A 15,132-nucleotide genomic window follows, 5' to 3' on the forward strand; every position below is an offset into this window, starting at 1 on the left:
CAAACTTTTGCTTCCTTTGGCTCATCACACCGTTTACATGCTACCAAACTCCTGCCTCTGAGATGGCTTTCCTTCTGAGAGTCATTTTAAGAGCCGTCATCTGAGTAAATCCAACCATCTGTTTTATAAAACTTCAAATTATTTCCCTAGAAAAGGAAATAGTAGGGGAAGTTCAGCTTTTGCAATTACTGGAAGTCAGAATATATTTTCTTACTGAGGTGAAGGTGGGCATAACAGATGGGGACCCCAGCACCCCTAGAGCTGTCCCCAATGTTTGTGCAGTTGAACAGGCAAAAATCGCCCTCAAAATTTCATTTTTGTAATTTATTTTTCTCTTAAGCAAATTAACTACAAAGATAAATAATAAAATCAATCATTATATCTAGCTAGTTGTATAAATAGCATTTATATATATAAATAGCATATATATATAATGCTATATTTATACAGCTTATATGAATAGCTAGTTATATAAATAGCATTATAAGCTTAACTATATGGCTAACCTTTATCATAAAGTCTTGAGTCTAAAATAGCATCATAAAAGATCTTACATAATCTTCTTTGTAGTGGAAGCCGATTATAGAAGGTTTAACCTTTATGAAGCTGTGAGTAATAAGATGCAGTACAAGGATATTTCCACTAGCACTGGTTCACACCAGGGTAATCTGAAATCTACTGCACAGTTTATTGTGGCTTTTTACTAGAATTTTACTAAGGCAAAGTCTTTAAGATAAGAATTTTTCCCCTCCTGGGATTTAGTCAAATAGTTATATGTAGGTCCATATTCAGACAGCAGAATAACTCTTAGTTATTTCACATAGTACTTGAATACTTGTATAGCTTTGTGTAGCTCCCCATCTATGAGTCTTAGATTTTAAACCCCACAAGAACAAAAACCAAACTTCACGTTTACTATAACAGGCCTCAAAAAAAAAAAAGCCTGGTTAATTGCTACTACAAGGTAAAAATGAATCCAGCTGAATTTGGTTGGGTTTTTTAATCTTATTTTAAAATATCTCAGGGAGCTTGAGGCAGACTTGGCAACCAAGGATGATTTTTGTAAGATAACATGCATCGGAACCGTTCACGGTTAATATATATGAGAACACAACTGTCAATCAATGGATATTGACTGGAAAAGAAACTTTAAATTAAAAAATGGTCAACTTTAGGGACCAGTCCTTGGTGGAAATGAGAGGCAGTTGAGAACTGGGGTTTCATCCTATCACAGTGATAGAGCAGCTTTGAGACTGCCCATACAGGCAAGGAACTAGGATCGGTCACTGAATGACTGCTTTCTTGATGAATATGATTATACTGCTGCTATTTTTCTCTATAAATTTGAAAAATCTTAGTGACTCAGTGGCACTGTTCCTCATTCATAATTACAGTTGGTTTATGATTTAAAATATTTGATCAATTCTGGAGTCAATTTTATTTATCAATGATTAAAAGATAAGGGGAGACTAGTGGGCTACAGTCCATAGGGTCGCAAAGAGTTGGACATGACTAAAGCAACTTAGCATGCACTTACACACACACACACACACACACACATGAACACACACATATACAGATATATGTATACATACACATACACTCCAGTTAAGTGAAAAAAAATCAAGAAAATATATTGAACACACACACACACACACACATATATTATAGTTGTTATAGTATGGAATGGCATCATATTTGAGTCTTAGAAGCTTGATTATAAAGAACTGTGAAGTTAAAAGAATGCCAAGATCATTTTTGGGGAATCATGATTCCTGTTTTCTAAAAGTTTATCTTCATTACTACTTTATTTGTAATTCTTGATAATTTTAAAGTAAAAACTTCCTTTCTCTTCTTTGCCTATCATGATGTAATAAGAAAGATGACCAGAAAGTCATCACCACCTAGCTGTCTGAACAAACAATATGTGGGCAAACAGTTTCTTTGGGTCTTGAGACACCGAAGACCAGCTGGCTACTCTCGTAGCAAAATAAAGATGAAATATTTGGCACTGAAAATCACCTCAAATTTCTTTAGTTCCTCCTTGGCAACTGTATAGAGCACCCCAGAAGAGCTGGGAAAGGCAGCTGTCCTTTCTGAGATCTTGAGCCAATCTTCAAAATGAGAAAAGTCATCCAGAAACTTCTGCCACAATCGCCATGTCTCTTCAATTCTGAGACAGAAAGGAAAGAACAGAATCTGATTGTTTGAGACTGTTTATACTCCAGAGCCCTGTCTGATGCTTGCAACAGGATTAAGAGTGCCCAAAACAAGCAACTGCTGTGCCAAACAATAACTAACTGTGCCTTGAGCCAAATTTGCCCAGACTGAAAAAGAAACAACTGTTTGAGCTAAAATGAAACAGCTGTGTGAGTGTGTGTGTATGTGTGTGTGTGTTAAAACACACGTCCTGCAGCTCTGGGTTTGGAACGAGTCAAACTGAGTCTGATAAGCACATGGTATGAACTGTTTTGGGTATGTGCAAGGAAGTTTGAAAGTGTAACACTCTGCTCTCAGTGCACACTCATCCTGAGGTTCGCTGGACTAAAACTAAGGTTTGAAAATTCACTGAACGTCAAAGTCAACCTCATCAAAATCAACCAATGATGGCAAGACAAATATTCAGCTTTCAGGAGGTCCCCAGAGAGCATGAAGATTCTGGGCCTTAAGTCATTGTGGTCACTTTCTAACACATCACTAATTTTTCACCACCTTGAATTTCAAAAGGCTCCAAGAGAAGTCCTTTTGTTTTATTATTTCCTTTTTAATGAAAGAAAGTTACTTTTTTCATACCACGGATTATGTAACATAATACTTGTTCAGCAAAGGCATATTTTAATTTTTCTAAATATATTTAAACTGTTAGGTCAGGTGTCACTTGGCTTGTTATATTTGTAAGTGACCTTTATACCTACTTCTGTTTCCAGCTGAACGTAGATGACAAGTTTGGGAAACTGAGGCTATCTTTGGACAATGCAACCAAAAGGAAATGGTGAACAGCAGATACCCTGGATAAATTTATTTATTGATTTTTTTGTTCTTCCTCTGTTTCAGCTGTGTACACATCCCCACTTACTTCAGCCTCCTTTCCATGGACATGGCACAGATGTTTCTCCATCGGCGGTCCAGGTTTCGTGTGGCCTGCTGGATGGAATCGCACTCGGCGTCTGTAGCGCAAGCATCACAGTCATGGAGAAGGACCTCGCACAGGTTGAGCACAGAGGCCACGCCCGTGCTGTGCTTCTCGATGTCTCTCTGAAGCTCCTGCAGGGAAGGAGACGTGCTTTAGTCAAACACTTGTTTACCGATGGGAGAAACTGCAGCTGTATTCACTGGCTCAGAAATGGTTAGGCAAAATGGTTAGGCAAAACCTTGACAAGTATTTCATCTCCTTGAATGCATGAAGCTTCTTCAACTTCCTTTATGAAATACCGCAAGCTCAAAAGTATGAGAAAACGAGTCTAGAAATATTTGGCCTATGTGAACCATGCTAAAATATCAACTGAAAAAGTAAGACTACATCAACTGTGCAGAGTACAATGAGCTTCTTTAGTGACTGAAGTATGAATCTTGCCCCAGTTTTTACTTCACAGATATATCACTTCCATTCCAATCCATAGATCAATCAAAGGAGTACATGTACTCCTGTTAAGAGTTGGCACTCACTTTGATCTCCAAGGATCTGCAAACTATTTTAAACAGTTAATTCCACCATCATTAAAAGGTACCATGGTTTAAGGGACCTTGGTTTTTTGTCATGTATGACAACCATTATTATCAGCAGCTTCTTCAATGAACAAATAGAAACGTAGGACAGAAACTGAAAGATATGAAATAGAATGATAAAGTTCAATTCTTGTAATATTTTATAATGTGGTAGATCCCATATAACTGAAAGAGGTTGTGCAAGAGATTTGAAAGGACAGTTTAGTGCAACTGAAATATTTGAAAGAATTTATTTTCTTGTGTCTAGTTTATGAAATCTCCAAAGTTAATCAATGGCACTGTTATTGCATTCAACAGTAAGCTACATTTTGTGAAGAAGACATTGGGATCTGGTGTTAAGGAGAAAAACAGGAAGGAGAATCTACATGCAACAATATAAATCCTAGTTATCTGAATAAGTTGAGGAATTATCAAGAGAAAAGTTAGGCAAATTCAAGAACTATATAAGAGAAAAGGAAAATATGTTGAAGGCCTGAACGAATAGGACAAGCAAAACATACTAGTCAGCCTCTTTTTTAATAATGGAATGCTTTGAGTAAACTGAGTTAAAAGCTCAACAGAAAAATAATGTATATTTTGTTACACTCTGTGCAGTTAATATGGTAATATGGAAGACTTGATATGGTAGAACTCTGGGCAAATTCAATGCCTTAAACAAGAAAGATAAACATTAATCTGTTGATGGCTACTTAAGTTGCTTACATGTATTCACCTGTAAACAATGCTACAGTAAACATGGCAGTGGAGATTTCTTTTCAACACAGTGATTTCATTTCCTTCAGATACATACCCCAAAAGCGGAACTGCTAGAACATATGGTAGATCCAGTTTTACTTTTTTGAGGAACATCTATATTCTCTTCCATAGTGGCTGCACCAATTTACATTCCCACCAACAGTACATAAGGGTCTCATTTTCTCTAAATCCTTGCCAGTACTTTTTAATCTCTTGTCTTTTGATAATAGCCATCCAACAGGTGTGAGAAGATATTTCACTGTGTTTTTTTATTTGCATTCCTACCATGATTAGTGATGTTGAGCATCTTTACATATACCTGTTGGCAACTTGACGATCTTCTTTTAGAAAATGCTTGTTCAGGTCCTTTGCTGGATAAGTTGGTGTTTTTTGTTTTTGTTTTTTTTTTTTTTGCTATTGAGGTGTATATATGAGTTTCTTGTGCATCTTAGATACTAACTCTTGATCAGATATGTGGTTCAAAAATATTTTTCTTTCATTCCTAGGTTGCCTTTGCATTTGGTTGATCATGACTTTTGCTGTGCAGAAGCGTCAGACTTTGATTTAGTCTCACCTGTTTCATTTTTGCTTTTGTTGGTTGAACTTCCAAAAGTCATTGCTAACACCAATGTTAAGGAGCCTTTTCCCTATGTCTTCCTCTGGGTTGCAAGTCTTAAATTTAAGTCTTTAATCCGTTTCAAATTAATTTGTCTAAGTTGTGTAATATAGAGGTCCAGTTTAACTCTTTTGCATGTGAATATCCAGTTTTCCCAACACAATTTTTTGAAAAGACTATCTTTTCTCCATTGAGTATCCTTATTAGTCAAATATTAGTTGACTGCACATGTGGGTTTATTTCTGGGCTCTCTATTCTGTTCCATTGGTCTATGTGTTTGTTTTAAATGCCAGTACCATACTTTTTTGATTACAAAAGCTTTGTAATATTAACTTGAAATCCTAAAGTGTGATGCCTCCAGATTTGTTCTTACTTAGGACTGCTTTGGTTATTAGGGATCTTTTTGGTTCCATATGACTTTCAGGATTTTTTTTTTTTTCTATTTCTGTAAAAAGTACCATTGGAATCTTCACAAGGATTGCATTTAATCTACAGATAGCTTTGTATGCACATTTTAGCAATATTAATTCTTCCAATCCATGGGATATCTTTCCATTTGCTTGTGTCTTATTCAGTGTCTTTCATCAATGTCTTACAGTGTCAGAGTACATATCTTTCACCTTCTTGGTTGAATTTATTCCTCAAACATTTCATTGTTTTTGATGTCATTGTAAATGGAATTTTTCTTTTTATTTTCCAGGTACTTCATTGTTAAGTGTTTGGAAACACAATGATTTCTATATGTTGAATTTGTATGCTACAACTTTCCTGAATTTATTAGTTATAAAAGGTTTCTGGTGGAGTCTTTAGGATTTTTCTATATGTAAGACCATGCCACATGCAAACAGAGACAATTTTACACCCTCCTTTCTGATCTGGATGCCTTTTACTTCTTTTCTTGCCCAATTTCTCTCACAAGGCTTTCCAGTGCTATGTTGAATAGAACTGGTGAGAGTGGGCACCCTTGTCTTGTCTTCAGCCTTTCATCACTGAATATGATGTTAGTTTTGGCAATGTCACATATGCCCTTTATTATGTTGATGTCCATTCTCTCTATACCCAGTTTGTTGACAGCTATCATTTGAATTTTGTCAGTGGTTTCCCTGCATCTACTGTGATGATCATATGATTTTTATTTCATTTTAGTAATGCAATGTATTGTATTCACTGATTTGCATATGTTGAAACATTTTTGCACTCTAGGAATGAATCCAGCTTAATTACAGTGTATAATCTTTTAAAGTGCTGCTGAATTTGGTTTGTCAGTACTTTATTGAGAGTTTTTGCGTCTATATTCATCAGGCATATTGGTTGATAGTTTTCCTATGGTGTCCTTATCTGGTTTTGGTATCAGGGTAATGCTGGACTCATAAAATGAGTTTGAGAGCATTCTTTTCCCTTCAGTTTTTTGAAAGAGTGAGATGAATTGGTTTTAAATGTTTGGTAGATTTCACTTGTGATACCAGGTCATGGAAATGTCCAGTCTTGGACATTTCTTTGTTGGGAGGTTTTTGAATATTGATTCCACCTCCTTATTCATTATTGCTCTGTTCAGATTTTCTATTTCTTCAAGATCCATTCTTGGTAGATTGTATGCTTCTAGGAATTGCCCATTTTTCCTAGATTCTCCAATTTGTTGGCTTATAACTGCTCATAGTAGTCTTTTATGATCCTTGATATTTCTTGTAATGTTCCCATTTTCATTTATAATTTTTAAAATAATTTATTATCTTTTTTCCTTGGTTCAGTTCAGTTCAGTTCAGTCACTCAGTTGTGTCTGACTCTCCGTGACCCCATGAACTGCAGCATGTCAAGCCTCCCTGTCCATCACCAACTCCTGGAGTTCACCCAAACTCATGTGCATCAAGTCAGTGTGCCATCCAGCCATCTCATCCTCTGTCATCCCCTTCTCCTCCTGCCCCCAATTCCTCCCAGCATCAGGGTCTTTTCCAGTAAGTCAACTCTTTGCATGAGGTGGCCAACGTATTGGAGTTTCAGCCTCAGCATCAGTCCTTCCAATGAACACCCAGGACTGATATCCTTTAGGATGGACTGGTTAGATCCCCTTGCAGTCCAAGGGACTCTCAAGAGTCTTCTCCAACACCACAGTTCAAAAGCATCAATTCTTCAGTGCTCAGCTTTCTTCTCAGTCCAAGTCTCACATCCATACATGACCACTGGAAAAACCATAGCCTTGACTAGACGGACCTTTGTTGTCAAAGTAATGTCTCTGCTTTTTAATATGTTATCTAGGTTGGTCATAACTTTCCTTCCAAGGAGTGAGCGTCTTTTAATTTCATGGCTGCAATCACCATCTGCAGTGATTTTGGAGCCCAAAAACATATAAAGTCTGATACTGTTTCCACTGTTTCCCTATCTATTTCCCATGAAGTGATGGGACCGGAAGCCATGATCTTCATTTTCTGAATGTTGAGCTTTAAGCCAGCTTTTTCACTCTCCTCTTTCACTTCCATCAAGAGGCTTTTTAGTTCCTCTTCACTTTCTGCCATAAGGGTGGTGTCATCTGCATATCTGAGGTGATTGATATTTCTCTGGGCAATCTTGATTTCAGCTTGTGCTTCTTCCAGCCCAGTGTTTCTCATGATGTACTCTGCATAGAAGTTAAATAAGCAGGGTGACAACATACAGCCTTGATGTACTCTTTTTCCCTTTTGGAACCAGTCTGTTGTTCCATGTCCAGTTCTAACTGTTGATTCCTGACCTGCATATAGGTTTCTCAAGAGGCAGGTCAGGTGGTGTGGTATTCCCATCTCTTTCAGAATTTTCCACAGTTTATTGTGATCCATATAGTCAATAAAGCAGAAATAGATGTTTTTCTGGAACTCTCTTGCTTTTTCCATGATCCAGCAGATACTCTAGCTAAAATTTGTTGTCGACTTTGTTTATAGTACCAGAGAAGCAACTCGGTTTTGTTAATCTTTTGTATTGTTTTCTTATTCTTTATTTCATTATTTCTGATCTACTCTTTATTATTTCCTCTTTTCTGTCAACTTTGGGCTTACTTGTATTTTTTCTACTTCCTTGAGTTGAGTTAGGTTGTTTATTTGAGATCTTTATTTCTTAATATAGGTGTTTATCTCTACAAACTTTTCTCCTAGAACTGCTTTTGCTATATCCCATAAGTTTTGGTATGTTGTGTTTCCTTTTTTGTTTATCTCCAGATATTTTAAATTTCTCTTTTGATTTTTTCTTTGATCCACTGGTTGTTTAAGAGTGTGTTGTTTAATTTCCATGTACTTGCCAGTTTTCTAGCTTTCTTCCTGTTCTTAATTTTTTAATTAATTAATTTATTTTAATTGGAGGCTAATTACTTTACAATATTGTGGTGGTTTTTGCCATATATCAACCTGAACCAGCCATGGATGTCTAATCTCATATTATGGTTGAAAAGACTTGATGCAATTTGCACTTTCTTGAATTTATTGAGACTTGTTTTATGGTCTAACATATAATCTATCCTGGAAAATGTTCCATGCTCTGAGGTTGGGGTGGGGCAGGGTATGCTACTGGTTGGGTCCTACAGTCATCTCTGATTGTATGAGGTCACAAGCTATGTTTACTGGCAGGGCAGTGCTACTGGTTGGACTCATGATTGGGCAGGGCTATAGGCTGGTCTCTGCAATTGCTCTTGATGGGGTCTCAGCTTGTGCTCCCAGACCGGAGGGTGATGCTGGCTGGACTCTGTGTTCAGGTGAGGCCTCAGGCTGTGCTCTGTGATCATGCAAAGCTGCAGCCTTGGAACTGGGCAGGGCCATAAGGCTTTGCCATCAGATAGGCCTCTGGCTATGCTCCCCTGCTGGGCAAGATTACTGGCCAGACTCTCTGGTTAAGAGAGCCCTCCAGCTGAATCCCACAGTGAGTGGGTCTAGAGACTGTGTTTCATGGTCAAGCTGGGTTGTTGTCTAGGCTTTCTTGACAAGAAAGCCTTTGTTGGGTGGGGCCATAGCCTAGGTTTCAGGCTGTGTTGAGCAATCAGACAAGGCCCTCAGCTGGACTCCACCCTGAGTAGGGACTGCAGGTTGGGCTGAGGCTGTCCAGGGTCACTGTTCAGGCTCTCTGGCTATTCAAGGCCAGAGGCTATGCCCAGCAGTTGGTAGGGCTACGGGCTTGACTTCCTGCCAAAGCAGGGCTCTTGGATGGGCCCCCTGGCTGCCTGGGTTCTCTGGCTAGGCTTCCTGGTGGGGTCGGGTGGAGACAGTGCTCAGCTGTTGGGCGAGGCTGGGCATCTGCCTCCCTGCCCAGGCTGAGAAAGATCAAGGCCAGTTGTCTGGGGACCCAACTCGGGTAAAGCTGCCAAGTGAGTCTGCAGGCTAGACAGGGCCACGGGCTGGGCTCTGCTGATGAGCAGAGGCGCTGGCTAGGATCTTTCTTTGGGTGCAGCTGCAAGCAGGAATGCAGTTCCACCAAGACCTGAGTGTGGGTGCTGTAAGCCCCCATGCCTTCTCCATCTTATCAGATCCCCTGCAGATGAGCCCTACAGTTTTCCTCCCTGTGAAGTGAGACCCCACTGGGCCTCTTGGGAAGCATCACACAATCCCGGGGGAGCTGGACGTCCACCTGGGCTTCTCTTTTCCCACTGGAAAAACCACAGGCCTGCGGGGTCCCCCTGGTACAGGGCTGTGCCAGCCTGGGGAGGGTGATGGGGACAGAGTGCAGCCACTCCTGTCATCTTCTGATGTGGGCCTTCCCAGTCTCCGTGGTCCAGGGGGTGCTGCAGCCTCCCTCTGGGTCCTGGGGTTCTCACAGTGCTGCCCTGTCTCTGGATGGATGCTTGTTGGTCTTCTTGAGTCAGGAATGGCTTAGGCTACCATCTTGGTAACATCACTCCTCTGTATGCTTTTGAGTCTATCTCAGAGCAGAGATTCAAGAGTGGAAACCAGCACCGGCATGTGAAACCCAGACTCTGACACATGGCTGGAGGCCCAGCGCTGACACCTCTGATGGACCCAGTCATGGGCGCCCTCCATAGTTTGGTGAGGTTTACTTCCAGGTGCTTGGCCAGGTTCCCACAGTAACTATTGGAGAAAGTCTCCACGTGCTTCTGCTCAAAAGTTTTTGTTCAAATCAACATTAAAAAAATAAAGCTTGAGGGATTTTATAATTATATAAGAAACCAAACACAGATCACAATTTTAGTCTCAGCTTTAACTTCCATTGGTAACTGTCTCCAGATTCATTGTTTTTCATTTATAACACGCAGAAATTTGACAAAACATCCTCTGAAGCCACCTCAAGCCTCTATCTATTTTTGCCCAATTAAATTTGTAAGAATTAAGTACATTGGCAAGACAGACATATAGAAAGTCCACATAGGGAAATGGAAGAAAATCTGTTCATTTAAATATTTGTCAGAATTTTTCCCCTTTGGAGACAGATTACTTTTTCTGTTTTTTTAAAGCATGGATCCAATATGCTATATATATATATATATATATATATATATATATATTTTTTTTTTTTTATACAAAATCTATGGTCAAATGTTTTCCATAAAGGAAACTAGTAAATATGATAATGATTAAAGTAAAACCTGCTAAGCACCCACTTTGTGCTGGACATTGTGCTAAGTGCTTTTCTTGCTAACTTCGGTATTAACACTGTGAGTCATGTACTCTGATTCTTAGCATCCTATATGCAAGGAAGTTGAGGATTAAAATAGTTCATTGCTTTGTTCTATGTCACACAAAAAAGTGGTAAGGCCAATATTTGAATCCAGAAAGTCTTTACTTTTAACTGTTAGTGTACAGTTGTTTATGTTTTAGCTCAGTTTTCTGGGTTTTATTTCTGTTTTTCTAAGTAACATGTTTATATTAGTATTTCTTGATTTTTAAACGTTAGATATTGAGTCTAGAGTAGGGAAGGAATAAACTTCTACATGACTCACCAGGCTCCAATTATTGGTTTAGCACCTCTTATAACTAAAGCAATAATCATTTCTTTACAAGATTACAGTTCTTTAATATTTTTCACACTTGAGCTACAAAATATGCTATGGTTATATTTCTTTTCTTACACAACTTTTTGTTTTCTAAAATCAATAGTTCTTCATTTCTCTCTCTCTCTCCCTTGCTCTCTTTTTCTCTTTAGAATCTGTATTGCTAATTTGTATTGTATTCTTTCTCTTATGGTGCTAATAAAGCTCCTTCCAAGAATTCCTGGTTGCCAGGGGGAAGGATGGGAAGATGGGAGGTAGGGAGTTTGGGATGGACGTGTACATACTCCTGTATTTAAAATGGGTAACCAACAAGGACCTACTGATAGGATAGGAAACTCTGCTCAATATTATGTGGCAGCTTGGATGGGAGAGGAGTTTGGGGGAGAATGAATACGTGTATAAGTATTGCTGAGTCTCTTTGCTGTTCACCTGAAACTATCACATTGTTAATCAGCTATATCCCAAAACAAAATAATTAAAACAAAACAAAACAAAACAAAAAACTCCTTCCAGTATGGTTAAGTCCATCAGGCCCCCTAGTTCAGCTGTTTTCTTCCTTGGAGACGTTCCTTTTAGGGCACCCAGACTCCCTACTCCTGTCTGGACAGGTTTTTGCTAGATGATAGAACCACTGTCATCTGGGACTTTCCTTTACCATCATCCCGGGGATTTCCTTCTTTCTCTCCTGAATATTATTTTTCCTCTCATTTCACTATACATAGAATATCCTTCATTAGATTCTTGTGAATGTGTGCAGAGAAGGTTAACTATTTTATATACTAAGTAGCAGCTATAATATTCTAAATCATAAACAATCTTCTAACTTTTAGAAGGCATTCTGCCATTGTATACTAGCTGCCAGAATGGTTTTGGAGAAATCAAACTTTTTCATCTTGGAAACCTTAAAATCTCTTTATCCACCATCTTCTGAACTTTCGTAATAGCTTTGCTTTGTGTTAATTTTCCAGGGCGCTTGTAGGGTTTGTGCTCTAGAAGTGCTTAGTTTTCATTTTGGGAATTTTTTTCCTGCATTATCCTTTGATCATTTCTTCCTTTCCACTTTATTTTGGAGAGGGAGAGGGCTTTTACAGCATCACTGAATTGGATTTTGAAACTCTTGCACGAATCCTGGCTGCAGGATTAACCGGATGCAGTGTGGTGGGAGTCAGACCATTTGGTACAGAGTCTTCCACTTATTCCCTCTATTTTTAATAGAGTGGTTCAAGCACGGATGGCATCCTGTATTATCAAATTAAAGGTCCCTCTGGTTTGCCTGACTAGCTGGGCTTAGGTGGGATCTGCTCACTGAACCACTCCTTTTTCTGACCTTTGAGCAATCTTCCCTTTAAAGCCCTGCAGACTTGATAGTTCCACTTCCTGAGTGAGACTTCTGGGAACTCCGTCTGCAGCAGGAAGCAGCTGTCTTCCTCCTCCATTCTGCTAGCACCATCGCTGTTTATCTGCTATCCATCTTCCAAATTCTCTTGGATGGCTGTCAGCTCTATTATCTTCTGTTTTTTTTTTTTTTTTTTCTGTTTAGGGTTTTGACCTTTTATCTCCTTTACTATCATTTTATTGGGGTTTTAGTAACAGGTAGAACTGTAAATGCATATCAGCAATTTATCATTTTTAACTAGATACTTTTTTGGTTTTCTCACATTTGCTAAATCACATAACTGGCCATTAGCATTTTAACTCTTATCACTTGTCCATATTATTACCATGTTCTCCAGGAAAATGTGGGAAAAACTTGAGGCAAACCACAACCCCCAGAGTTACTCATCAGAGTCCTTCAGAGGGTTTTAATCTCACAAAAAGTGAAAAATATCCTGCTAACTATTTCTTACAAAAGAAATGCTAATTTAAATATCAAAGTAACCCAACTCCTAAAAACTGTATTTTAATATCCATTTTCTTTGGTTTAAATAGTTTATAAATAAAGTACATGAAACATTTCATAAGACTGAAGAAATAGGTCTGTTTATACATTTTGTAAAATGAAGGAACTTGAACAAAATGGCTTAATGTAATGGAAATAACCGAGGTCAGTAGAATTTTCAAAGATAATTTAAAAGCATGCAATAGCAATACATCTTATGGGGGAGGTATGGCGTTGATTACTGACGGCTAGAGTCTACCATGCTGTATAAGAATCAGCAAAGAGAGTGGGAAGTGAAAATCCATTCTGCATGTATTTTTCAGGGTCACCCTCTTTTGCTTTGTTGGGTTGTGTATGGTGCTGCGTTTGCTACACATGTGAAGATGACATTATAGTCTGCAATCCTCCTCGCAAAATTAAATTATTTAGACTCTAGAAACTCGATAAGTATGCACTGTGATCTCTCTCGAAAACACTATGTGCAGAACATAGAAAAGGGCTCTGAAGACTATGGCTGTGGGTTAGTGACTCACAGATAAATAAACAAAACTGTTAGCACTGTTCCAGATATATCACTGCAGCTCAACCCAAGCTTCCACCTTAGGATGGTTTCTTGGAGGACCCGTGACATTAACTCTATGATGGCAGATCTACTTAAGAGTCAACTTTGTGAGGACTTCCCTGGTTTTCTAGAGGCTAAAACTCTGTGCAGGGGGCCTGGCTTCGATCCCTGGTCAGGGAACTAGATTCCACATCTTAAAACGAAAGGTTCCACATGCTGTAACTAAGACCCAGCACAAGTAAATAAATATTGTCTTTTAAAAAGAGTCAACTCTGTGAGGAGATGGAACGTATTTGCCCCAAACACCTGTCTAGCCAGTGCCTCCCCTTTCTCACCAGTCCTTCCCAGCTTCCTCCAGATTTCCCATCCCAGTTCTTCATCTCACACTCATGTCTCTATTCTGCCCAGGAGGACCAATTTTCAAGAACTTATTGATTCTTTCCTTCTCTTGTTTTACATTTTACCTGCTGCTCGTTAAGCTTTTTCTGTATTTCTTCTGAGTCACAGGAATCGTAGACGATGGGTTTGGCCAGCTCTGACTCGATGTGGGCTAACCATGTCCTCAGACTGCTCATGTTCTTATCCAGCTGCTGGACTGCAACCAGAGTTTCCTTCAGCTTCTTTACCCTGTGGGCAGAAAAGGAGAGACGTCAACTTCAGGGAGAGGCCTCATTCATGCTTCCCTCATGAGCAGAAGCCAGTGCTGGGTCTAAACCCAGAGTCCATCCTGGTTCAGCCACCTACTGTCTGTGTGACTGTGGGAGGTGGCATAGCCCTTCTGTGTCTCTGTTTCCGTGTCTATAAAATAGAGAAGAAGTAACAGTATTTATGAGATTCAAATCAGGTGAATAACGAAGGGGCCAGTACATGGGAAACATTAAAAAGAATATCAGCCATGGTTATCCTCGACACAGCTATAATGATATAACAACCTCATGGTTGTCACAGAAATTGTGACTTCATCAATAATATAATCTATACTATGTACTTTCACAAATAATATAATGTATACTTCTACCAAGAATAACTGGGAGAAAAAGTTAACATTTCCAATGATTTGTCACTAAACAGACCACATATCCATGGTTCTGATCACTTCAGCTCCACTGTGACATGCTTCAGCAACACTGTAGCAGAAACTTAGTTCAAAGAAGAAGCCACACTTAAGACCCACCATCAGTGAGTTATTGCATGCACTTATGCAGTTTGAGTTTTCATGATGCCAGATCATGTCAAAGGTAACTAAGGGCCTATGGGATTGTCAAGCGGCAGAAGGCAGGTGCCAGATCTACTGTTATCCAGTCTTCTACCTGCAGAGCCTAATTCGGTCCACTCTTCACTACTGCGGTGATGGCATGCGTGCTCAATTGTGTCCGACTCTTTGTGATCCCTTGGACTGTAGCCCAGCAGGCTCCTTTGTCCATGGAATTTTCCAGTCAAGAATACTGGAGTGGGTTGCCACTTCCTACTCCAGGGGATATTCCCAACCCAAGGATTTAACCTGATTCTCTTTTTATCTCCTGCACTGGCAGGAGGATTCTTTATGGCTTTGCCATGAGAAGCCCAGTATTCACTACATGGCATGCCTAAAAAAACAACAATAACAAAATGCTATTTTCCCATTCTTTCCAGGAAGGAGTAAAAACTCATTTCTTTAA

General features: G+C 39.2%; 1 protein-coding gene across 3 annotated transcripts in view; it reads right to left on the reverse strand.

The window, feature by feature from the left end:
* LOC138089973 (nesprin-1-like) overlaps window positions 1-15,132 on the reverse strand; it is a 103,448-nt gene that overhangs the window by 35,768 nt on the left and 52,548 nt on the right. For all 3 annotated transcript variants that reach the window (XM_068985553.1, XM_068985552.1, XM_068985551.1), the window contains 3 exons: window positions 13,939-14,101; window positions 3,077-3,264; window positions 2,023-2,173 (listed from right to left, as the gene is read on the reverse strand). In XM_068985553.1, coding sequence (XP_068841654.1) covers window positions 2,023-2,173; window positions 3,077-3,264; window positions 13,939-14,101 — 502 coding nt within the window. The remainder of the gene's footprint in view (window positions 1-2,022; window positions 2,174-3,076; window positions 3,265-13,938; window positions 14,102-15,132) is intronic.

The sequence above is a fragment of the Capricornis sumatraensis genome, chromosome 13 (genome assembly GCF_032405125.1).
Source record: "Capricornis sumatraensis isolate serow.1 chromosome 13, serow.2, whole genome shotgun sequence".
Classification (NCBI taxonomy): domain Eukaryota; kingdom Metazoa; phylum Chordata; class Mammalia; order Artiodactyla; family Bovidae; genus Capricornis; species Capricornis sumatraensis.